Genomic DNA, 11,061 nt, shown 5'->3' with positions numbered 1-11,061 from the left:
GTGCTCCAGGGAGAGAACAGAGTGTGTGCAGAGGCCTGAGGGGAGACAGCAGAGAGGAGGCAGGTGTGGCTGGAGAGGTGGATAAAGGCAGGCAGGACCCAGATCACATGGGGCCTTGAAGGTGAAGATTCTGGTCCAACAGCAAATGGAAGACCCGCTGTGGAAAGATATCAGACAGTCAGAGCTATGTTTTGAAAAGATAGCTCTGGTTGGAGAGTGAAGACCCAGAGGATGCCTGAAGGCTTGCAAGGAGCCACTGCAATGGTCCGGGTGAGGCCTGAGGGTGGGTGGTGAGGTCAGGGTAGTGCAGTGGTGCCATTTGCGAAGCGTGATGGGCAGATCCTGTTGGGGCTCAACAGGTCCTATGAAGGAGGTGAGGGCCGGGGATGTAGCTCAGCGGCATAAGCACTTGCCTGGCAAGCCTGAGGTCATGAGTTCAATTCCTGGTTCAAAAAAGAAAAAGGTAACATCCTACGAAGGAGGCGAGGGGATAGAGTGCTCACAGGACGGTGCGTGGAGCGGTGGCTCACTCAACCAGGCACGCAGGCAAGGGACTCACTCGAGAGGTAAGAGGATGGGTTTGCTTTTGCACATGCTGGTTTGGGGGAGCCTCAGAGACATCCAAGCAGAGATGTTAAGTGGAAAGTTGGCCATCAGAGCTGACGTTAGACGAGAGAGCTGGTCTGAGACATAAACTTGGCAGTTCCCAGTGTGTAAATGGTGATTGAAGTCATGAGTGAAGATGAGACTGCCCAAGAATAGAACAGAAAGTTAAAAAAAGGTAGAAAGGAAAGGAAAAAAAAAGGCCTGATTTGGCAGTATTGACTACTGCTAAATGGAATTCTACCTTATGCCTTAACCATAGCTTCTAGTTATAAACCCAAGAGAAATGAGTGCATACATCAGCTAAAAATAACACTGAATAGGAATGTTCATAGTAGCTTTATTTATAAGTGCCAAAAAAAAACCTGGGAATAACCCAAATGTCTAGCAACAGTAGAATGGATAAACTGTGGTATATTCATACAATGAGATACTACACGGCACTGAAAAAGAACCAGTTAGTGCCATACACAACAATATGTCTAAGCCTCACAGGCATACTCATAAGCAAAAGCAGGCACAAAAAAAATACGTATTGAGAAGCCAGGCATGGTGGCACATACTTGTAATCCCAGCACTCAGGAGGCTGAGACAGGAGGATCATTGTAAGTATGTACTGGATGGAAGATACATATACTCTAGGAAATGTAAGGAGAGGTGAAATTTACCTATCCTGATAGAATAGTGGCCAACTCTGATGGAGTTATTGCCTGGGAAGGGCCTGAAGGAGCTTTCTGGTATGCTAGAAATGTTCACATCAATGTACACACATAGCTGAGTAATAGCCAATGTAGTTAGTGTGCAGATATTACATTGTAAGATACACCAATGTAAAGATTCTTCAAGCTGTACCCTTAAAAGTATACCCTGCCCTTGTAATTTAAAACAAGAGTAGAATGTGGTGCTAACCCTTGAGTAGAGCCTACACTTAGTGACCAGGGAGGAGAGGATGAATTGGCAAAGAGACAGAGGAGTAGCTGTGCATAAGAGGAAACCAAGAGTTGGCTGTCTGGAAAGAAAGTAGTTACAGAAGGAGCTGGAGCCAACTGCTGTCAATGCTACTGAAGATCAAGGATAAAACATGGTTCCCGGGCCCGGGTGCAGTGGCGCAGGCCTGTAATCCCGGCGCTTTGGAGGCTGAGGCAGGAGGATTGCCATGAGTCCCTGGCCAGCCTGGGCTACATAGTGATACCCTGCCTTAAAAAGCCAAAATCAAAAACAAAACAAAACAGAACAAGGCAAAACATGTCTGCTGGGTTTTGCAACATGAATGTCGCTAGAGGCTTTAGCTGGAGCCGCGTTAGGAAGAGCCGTGATGGGGAAGGCAGCCTGGGGTGGCTCAGAAAGTGAGCTGGAGATGGGTGGATGCACACTTGGAAGGATTTTGTGAAGGGAAGCAGAGAGATAGTGTGGGAGCCGGAGGGTGCTGTGAAACTGACAGATGTATGTGTTTTGGTTTTTAATCTTAGCCCTAAGTCTGATACACAGTAAGGGCTCAATAAATGGTGTTGTCATTATATTTATTTATTTATTTGATATTGGGGTCTTATTTTGTTGCCCAGGCTGGTTTTGAATTTCTGGGCTCAAACCACCCTCCTGCCTCAGCCTGTTTTTTTTTTTTTTTTTTTTTGAGATGGGGTCTCACTGTGTAGTTTAGGCTGGCCTTGAATTCACTATATAGTCCAGGCTGACCTCAAACTCACAGGGATCCTCCTGCCTCAGCCTCCCAAGTGCTGGGGTTACAGGTATGTGCCAGCATGCCTGGCTCTGCCTCAGTCTCTTGAGTAGCTGGGAGTACATATGATACCTATTTTTAAGTGAGACCCTTTTAAACTGTCAGTGGGACAGCTCACCTGGAGAAGGAAAGACCGCTTATAGAAAAGGGACAGATCAGGAGGATAATGTTCCTTTAAAGGTAGAAGGGAAGTAAATGGGAAGAGTAGGTTGAGATTTTACCTAAGATGAGATGGATGTGACCTTCCAGGTGACAGTACGCAGAGGAAGGAGGTTTTGCCTGAGGCTTCAATTTTTTTTCTTTTTGTGAAGTGGGAAGCAAGGTCATCTGCTGAGGGGGAGAGAGGAGCTGGGAAGAGGGGGGTGGCTGTTTGAGACGTTTGCTGTCATCACTGGGAGAGCAGGTTGACTAGTGAGACACAGTGGGGTTTCCAGGCAGCACTGCAGCCCGTATAAAAACGTGGATCGTGAGTGCACTGGCACAGCATGCTGCCTTGCTGTGTGACATCCTCCGAAGAGCCCGCCTGCCCTGCTGCCACCCTGGGGAAAGCCGGCAGTGGGTTCATCCGAGCTTGGGACTGGACCAGATGGTGCAATGGAAAGGCGGAGGACTGTGCAGACGCAGCATGCTCAGCTGAGGGGTGGGGTTCCCAGGGCTGCCCCTTCGGCACCCTTTCTTTCCCTTCCTGCCTCAGCACCCTGCTTCTCTGCCAAGCATGGGCCTCTGGGCAGTGCAGGCAGCTGGGGAGCCTGCTGCAGCCTGGCCGGTCCCACACACTCCTGTTCCTGAAGCCCCATGCGGAGAACCTGCGCTTACAACATCCGGACCAGAGCGGTCGCACTCGGCCATTTACTGGCTGTGTGACCTCCCCGCAAGCAAGTCACACAGCACCTCTAAACCTGTTTCCTCGTTGTTCCCAATGAGGCCATTGGGTGTCTTCTGGGATCATGAGACTCACATGAGTGAAAGTGAAGGAAATTTGTAAATTTCAAAGCAAGCAAGAAAGAGATGATTAATTTTGTTGGTATGCGCTCTGCATGCAATTAGAGGTTTGTTGGCTCAAAAGCTCCCCCTGCTCCAGGTGGTGTGTGCCTCACGGACAGCAATGCACATCCACTTTCCACCTGAGCCTACATCTCCTTCTCGCCCAGACAGGTGCACAAGGAAGTGTGTGTGTGTTCGCTCCCATGCAATGGCGCACACGGGCTGAGCATGTTGTAAAGGTGAGTTGGCTGCTGTCCATAGTCAGGGCCACTGCAGCGGGCTCTCCCTGGGGATGTTCTAAGCCTGGCACGCTGAGGCAACACGCCAGATAGAGGCACACAACAGTAAGCAACAAAGCCCAACCCCTCAAACTCCAGGACACACTGTCCCACCGAGGGCCTGCAGATGACCCAGGTGGGAGGGCTTTTCTCTCTGGGAACTCACAGGACCTCGGGAAGACCACAGCTTGCCTTTCGTTTCTCTCCCGAGTGGCCTGCTGAGCCAGGGGCAGCAGAGTTTCTGTCCCTACAATTTTATGGTCATTTTTCAATATCCCATTCATATGTCCAGGTAAGTTGGCACAGCACATCCATTATACATGGGCTAATGTGCGCTTGGCCAGTGTCCCAGAGGCTCTCTCTCCAGGAGGCTGAAGGAGTGGTTGCATCTGGACAAAGAACACTTGAACAACCCTCTTAGGGCCTCTGTCTCATAGGAAGTTGGGCCTAGAGGCTGAGAAATGCAGTCGGATGGAACTCTACCCAGGGCCCAGCCCTACCCTCCCGCTCAGCGGGCACCACTTCTTGCCGTCTCCTTCCCGGTTCTGTGTCCCACAGTGCCTACCCAAGGGCCCTGACTTGGAAGTCCTGGGCCAAAGGCTAGAGGCTTCTGGAGTGGCCGCCTTGAACAAACAAGTGAGGGCAAGTGTGTGTCTGGCAGGCCTGGCCAAAGGCAGGAAAACAGCCCCTGCTGGAGAGGACTGGCTGGCTCCCTGGCACGGGAGGACTGACTGGCTGGGGAGACACTTGCACGCTCCTAGCAGTGGAATATTCTGAATAACCAGGTGCCAGGCCGGGGAGATTGTAGAATTCCACCCGGAGGGCTAAGTTCCCCGAGGTCAGAGCTGCGGTCTCCCTTTCACCACACACCCAGCCCCAGCACAGGAGCTGGCCCTTCGAAGCGGCTCTGTCTGTTGCAGGAATGAACCCCCCAACCCCAGCTCCTCATTCCCAATCTTCAGTCTCCCTCTCTATCCTCCTCAGAATTGCAATTGTTTTCCCCAAAGTTGAAGCACACTCAGAAACAACCTCCTCCACATCGGAGTGTTCCCGATCCCTCCCCAGGCCTCCCTTCCATCTTGTGGATGCACAGGGTACAGGGGCCACCTAGGAGTGAGTTTTGAGTTTGGCTGGGCACCAAGGAAGCTCTGCTCCTCTCCAGCCCTCTGCTTCCGGCTTGGCCCCCAGAGGCACTTAAGTTACTTACATCAATTCCCTATTACTTTAGCCAACAGCCGGGAGATCAATTAGCTTGGAGTAGCCTCTTAGCTGAAGGCAGTCTGGGAGAACGGCTGGGCTGGGAGAGGTGGAGGAGGTAAAAGAGGACACCAAGTTACCAGAGGATATTTGTGCCTATGTGTAGGGGAGGGGGAAGAGAGCGAGAGACCCCAAACAGGGTCTTGGATTCCTGCAACTGGCTCTGTCCAGCTCCTCTGCAACAGCCTCCGCTCGGTTGAGGCACTTGCCAGGGTGGGACTGAAAGACGGGAAGGATAGAGCCAGAGCTCCGGGGTGCAGCACCCTTTGTCCACTTAGCCTCTTCTCACCTCTGGACGCTGTGGCCGCTCCCTCCTGCAGCCTGCCGCACACGCCCCGCTTCCTCTCTCCCTGCTTCCTCTCCTGTGTGGCCCTCTGGACAGCAGCTCTGCCTTCCCCAGTCCCTACACTTCCTGCCTGGCCAACGGGAACAGGCCTAAGTAATAAGGTCGGGCCCTCCCCAGGGACTCTGGGCCTGAGCTTCCGTGGGGTGAGGTGGGGGTTGTTGAGGAAGGAGCAGAGCCCTGGGCCTTACCAACCTTGACTCTGATTACTTTAAGGTGACCTCTCTGTCTCCCTTCTGGGTCCCAGGATCACTCACCCTTATTGCCTCTCCTGTCACCACCTCCCCTCCCTAGGCACTTCAGAGATTCAAAACCTTGGGGGCATTGTGAGCCCACCCCTTCACTCTACCTCTGCTCTGGGTGAGTCCTGTCCCCACTCTAGGATGGGACCCCCATAGATTCCTGTCCCCCTCAAAGATTCCGATTCTGCCTCCTCCTGAGATTTCTTTCCCCACCACACCTCTGCCCTCAGAATTTCCACTACCATCTTCTTCCTTCTCTTCCCAGATCCAGATATGAATTCCTGCTTCTCTCTTCCCCAGGCAAAGGCTCCAGGTCTCAGCTGCATGGGGGGGGGCATAAGGCAGACTGGGCCACCATCTGCCGCCCCCCTCGGTGCTGCTCAGCATTCCAGGCACACTGCAGCTCCCACTGCCAGGGACAGATAAGGTGCAGCTGGAGGCTGGCACCAGCTGCGACTGCTCACTCCGTGGCCCCCACCCAGACACCAGCAGACAGCTGCACCCTTGGCCTCCCTCCATGAACCCCTGCCCTGCCTTGGCCTGGCTGGCGTCAAGGTGGGGCAGAGAGGGGCCTCACACTCTGTTGCCTTAGCAACAAAGCACCTCACCAGGAAGGAAAGGAGGTGGCCAGGAAAGAGGAGGCCTTGTGGTTGAGTCCTCCTTCCTCTTTAGACAGCTCACGGGGGAAGCTACTGAGGTATCCCCAGCTGGATACTCCTCCACTGCCCTTTTGCTCCTCAGTCCCAAAGAATTTCCAAGCCATTTTCTCCTAGATTTAGTTCCCCACATTGACTCCCACATCTGGGGAATGGGCCCTGGTCTAACACGCTGTGACCAGCAGCCTACTCTCTGAGGTTGAGCTGGGTTCACAAGCACATCTGAGGGAATGCCTGCCACTGAAGATCCCTATAAGGGGTCTGGGGCCTTTGGGGATCGAGCTGCCTTCTGAAATGGCCTTCAGGAACAGAGTTCTTCTTTTCTTCTCCTTTTTTTTTTCTTTTCCGGTACTGAGGATTAAACCCAAGATCTTTTCACTGAGCTACATCTCCAGCCTTAGTATGTTTTTAAATTTTGAGACAGGGTCTTGCTAAGTCATTAAGTTGCCCAAGCTGGGCCGGAACCTGCAGTCCTCCTACTTCAGCCTTCCAGAGTTCTGGGGTTATATGTGTGCACCCCTACACCTGGCTTGGGACAAGGTTCTTATTATTTGGATGCATTGCCCTGGGAAAACACACAGGAGAGTCCACACTGCTCATGAGTGCTTGTGCCCCCAATTAAAACCTGCTCTTGGGACTGCAGGAGGTGCCAGGATACTCTCTCCTAAGCTCTGACCCTGTGGACAGATGCTTTGTGACACATTTGTTCAGGGGCTAGATCCACATCCACATCCCCAACGTACCTCGGGGCCGAGCTGAGAATGGCAAGAATGAGGAGATAGAGTTCATTAGAAGACCCAGGAAAGGAGAGAGGGTGGAGCACAAGGAGGAGCATGAGAGCCCCTAAGCACCCCAGGCCCTTCACCAGGGAGCTGTCGGACAAGAGCTCACCCTGACTCCCGCATGTGTAGGAGCCTCCCTACGGACAGAAGCGGTAGGGGTCTTCACATGGAAAGTGGGTGACAGTGAGGTGCCAGAGAAGGTACAGAGAGGAGCTGAGAGTTTGGGACCAGCCAGATTGAGGGTCAGGTATTTGATACAGGCTGAGAAACAGAAAAACTTGGTCTTCCTGACAACTCAGAATCAAGAAGGATGTTAGCCTGTGTGTCTCCCCCAACCCCCTGGCAAGAGAAATAACAGATTGCTCCAGAACTGTGATGCCGTCGTATCTCCACCTGACAGTTTGGAAGTGTCCCTGCAGTTGGACAGCACCATGCAATCCCTTTCAGTGTTTCCGTGAGCCAAACGTGTCCCGGCACCACCTCTTAGAATCTTTCTGGACACGCGGGACACATGGCTCCTCAATTAAACACTTTCTGTGGACTAACTTTGTCCCAGCTTTACACCTCAGCACCTTCCCAGGTTGAGCGAAGCTCTTCCTCCCACATCCAGCCCTACAAACCATCGAGCTAATAGGTTTTCTCTTGCTTTCCTGGAGGTCCCTCCTGCTTGTGTGTTGCATATGTTGAGGAGGGAAGGCCCTGGCTTTGGCTTCTGTCTCGCAGTTCTGCTTCTCTTGGGAACATAGTTTGTGAGCCTGGGAACCCCCTGGTCTCAAGCTGGGGAATCTAGGACTCTTCTATTGTGAAGAAGGAAAAGAGAGAAGGAAATAGTTCTTGCACCCAGGCTAAGCTCCCATCAACTTGGCTCAGAAAGGAGTGTAGTCATATAACCTCATCCAGCAGGATTGACAACAACCTACGAAATTCGTCTGCAGAACAGGATTTAAGAGATTGGGAAGTCCTGTGTAACCCTAGCAGGAACATTAATCATGACCACTGCCCTACCCTTTCTACATAAAAAATGCAGCCTATGCTCCCCTGATGCTAGGAGGAAGCAAGTAAAGTGAAAATGGGCAGGAGAAAAGGGAGGATTTAAGAGTGGAAATTTAAGAGTGCAAGAGCAGGGGGTCCTGGGTTTTGAAAGGGCAATGCCAGAATTGAAAGACACAGAACTCTGGGTCAGCGGTGCTAATGAAAAGAACATACTGCACTGGGACTTAATGAGACATGAGTTCTAATCTTGAACCTGCCATTAACCAGCTAGTGAGCTTAAGCAAACAATTCTACCTTCTCGTGTCTCAGTCTGTGCACTTGCCAAATAGAGATAATATGATTATTTATCAAAGGGACAGATAGAGCCTAGCAACCGTTCTAAAGAGTTACAAACATCCTCCTCCCACTTGGGGTTATGGTTGTTCACACACGGCTCCAGGTCCTTTGGTGTCTTTCTAGCCTCTACAGTTTTTGTTTATTTTGAAATCGAGTTTTGCCCAGGTTGGCCTCAACCCCCTAAGCTCAAATGATCTTCCTGCCTCAGCCTCCTGAGTAGCTGGGACTACAGGTATATACCACTGTGCCCAGCTTCTCTGTGTAGTTCTTAACCCCGAAGAGCCTGTGGGACTTTCTCAGGACCACTTAGCGCACCAAATGACAAAGTCAGTTCCCTCGCCTCTGAGGTGTTGGTCTGAAGCCACCACACTCGAGCTGCAGTGTGTTTGTAAAGCATCTCCATTTTCAGAAGCAAAGGGAGCCTCAGTTCAGCCATGACTACATCTGGTCACCTCTGCCCTTGACTTTGTGATTCTTCCTGGTAAGGGGGGGAACCTAACATGACAGCGTGTGCACACACATGTGCGTGTGTGTGTGTGCAAGTGTGTATGTGTGTATAAGGGGTGAGGATGACACGGAGAGAACTGGCTGTCTAGCTGTTTCAGGGGAAGCTTCCCTTTCTGCCCATGTTCCATGCTGCTTGTCAAACTTTAATGCACACTCACGTCACCTGAGCATCTTACTAGATGCAGACCCTGATTCAGTAGGTCTGGGAAGTCGAATAGCAAAATCCTACATTTCTTTCAAGCTCCCAGGTGAAATTCGCCAGGCCTCATTTTAAGTAACAAAGTTGTAGCTCACCTGCCACCATTCCCATCCCTGATACCTGTGGCCCAGAAAGTAAACTTGGGCTGTGGGGCCATGCCAAGCCACTCGTGTGCATGCATACACAAGTGTGTGCATGTGTGGTGTGCGTGTGGTGTGCACTGAACGTTCTCTTGTGCCACCATGGATGTAAGGCTGAGGCTTACGTCCTCCTGCAGCGCAGTGTGCCCCTCTGCTGAGCAAAGTCCCCTCCTACCAGAAGCAGCCCCCAAGACACATAACTCCCTCTCCCCCACAGGCGGGCACCCTAAGGCCTGGCTTGCTCCCTGTCTCCTCCACACGCCTCACACCAGGAGATTCACTCACCACCTTGAAGTCTTCGGCACTGCAGACCTCTCCCCGGAAGTGACAGGAGAGCAGCATGTCTCGAATGTCGTGTCCCGCACGGTCATAGAATTCACGCATGTTGAAGGGCTTGGGCTTGAAGCTTCGGAAGTTGGCCTTGTCCTGCAATATCTCCAGCTGCTTTTCATCGGCCATCTGCGTGTCTGGTATCTCATACCTGGAGCCCGGGGTGAGTGGCACATGGATCAGCATGACCACCAGTGCCCCATAACCTCCTTGGCAGAGGGCAGCATCCAGCCCTGGGATCAGGCTGGGCACAGACAGGCAAGGGAGGAGAGCTGGGCTGGTCCAGAGGACCTGCCACATGGAGTCTGGGAAGACATAAGGATCTGCAGTGGCTCCCAGGCCTGGGGATCTCAGCACAGCAGTGAGAGAGAAGCACAGATAAGGCAGAGGCTGTGGCTTTTACAAAGTCTCTACCTTCTAAAGGTGCTCTGTCCCCACACCTCAAGGACGTAGTGGCCAAAGGGAGGACAAAGCTCACTCCACAAAGGGTGCCACTGTCTCAAGCTCAGGCAAGGTAGGGGTAGAGGGCTGTTTGGGACTGTGCTGGGATCAGAGGTTGGGTGCCCTTCACTGGGGTCTCAGTAGTACCCTATTTCCTCTGCTGTGAGTAGCACGTTTGGGGGTGGCTAGAGGGCAGAGTTGGCAGTTCTGTGGTAGATTAGGAAGGCAACTGCCCTGACTGGCACTCCTGCAACCTCAGCAGCAGGACTGAGGGGTGGGCGGGTGCTGCCCACCTGTTGTTGAGCAGGGCCAGCAGCTCCCCAGCATGGTACAGGTCATTCTTGGAGACTTGGCTAAAGCGGAACTCGTTGAGGTTGCACAGCGTGACGGCAGGGAAGGTGAGCTGGGAGGCAGCCACCTCGTCGAGCTTGGTGACGTGGTGGTAGTGGAAGTAGTACTGCACACGCTCGGTGCACACACACAGCAGCACAGCCAGTGAGCCCAGGAAGCACAGGGCCCACAGTGCCCGCTTCAGAGACAGCCGCTCGTAGGAGAAGATGTGGGCCAGGCCGTGCAGGGTGGAGCTGCTGGCAAAGGCCTGGATGCTGACTGGCTGGACGCCACCCACCTCCTCCTCTTCAGCCTTCAGTTCCATCCTTGCCAGGGGGATCCTGGGGGGAGAGGGAAGAGAGGAGAATCTGTCATTGTCCTGGGATGACAGCACATATGGGGCCCTTCCAACGGTATCCATCCCAAATCTTCATTTCCAGAGGTCACTGGTCTGGGAGTAAAAGCCTTCCCTCCTATGCAAGCCTCGAGGTGGCTGGCCCAGGAACACACCCAGGATAGGGTTCCTCCAGATACAGAGACCTAAGGGTTAGCTCAGGCCAAGGGAATGCTCTCCCAGGGAAGCTCCCCAGGCCTAGGGAGACCCCAGACAGTCACTTAAGGGAGAGAGGGAAGTCCCGATTTTCCCTCAGGCAGGCACTGGAGTTCCCTCCAGATGTGGGGTCACTCTGGGACAGGAATATCTACCCATCCTGGAAACAAAACTCCCCTAGATGGGCTGAACCAAGGACCAGGAGCTCCTCTCCTGGTCAAGGGTATCCCCAGGACTGGGCTCTCACCCCAGGAGCTAAGCCAGGGCCAGAAAAATCCCCAAGGAGGTGGACACCTCAGGGGAGGGCCCGACCTGAGCCCTCACCTTCCCGTGTCTCTGGTTCTCACAGAGGCGC

General features: G+C 52.8%; 1 protein-coding gene across 4 annotated transcripts in view; it reads right to left on the bottom strand.

The window, feature by feature from the left end:
• Positions 1-10,499, bottom strand: part of Asic1 (acid sensing (proton gated) ion channel 1) — a 22,828-nt gene extending 12,329 nt beyond the window's left edge. For all 4 annotated transcript variants that reach the window (XM_013508480.1, XM_013508481.1, XM_005411871.2 and 1 more), the window contains exons 1-2: positions 10,120-10,499; positions 9,341-9,536 (exon numbers count right to left, since the gene is read on the bottom strand). In XM_013508480.1, the coding sequence (XP_013363934.1) occupies positions 9,341-9,536; positions 10,120-10,481 (558 nt within the window). In that variant the 5' untranslated portion in view covers positions 10,482-10,499. The remainder of the gene's footprint in view (positions 1-9,340; positions 9,537-10,119) is intronic.
• Between the last annotated feature and the right edge of the window lie 562 nt (positions 10,500-11,061).

Source organism: Chinchilla lanigera, unplaced genomic scaffold, assembly GCF_000276665.1.
Source record: "Chinchilla lanigera isolate Chin_1 unplaced genomic scaffold, ChiLan1.0 scaffold00146, whole genome shotgun sequence".
Classification (NCBI taxonomy): domain Eukaryota; kingdom Metazoa; phylum Chordata; class Mammalia; order Rodentia; family Chinchillidae; genus Chinchilla; species Chinchilla lanigera.
This window is presented reverse-complemented; position numbering and strand designations above follow the sequence as displayed.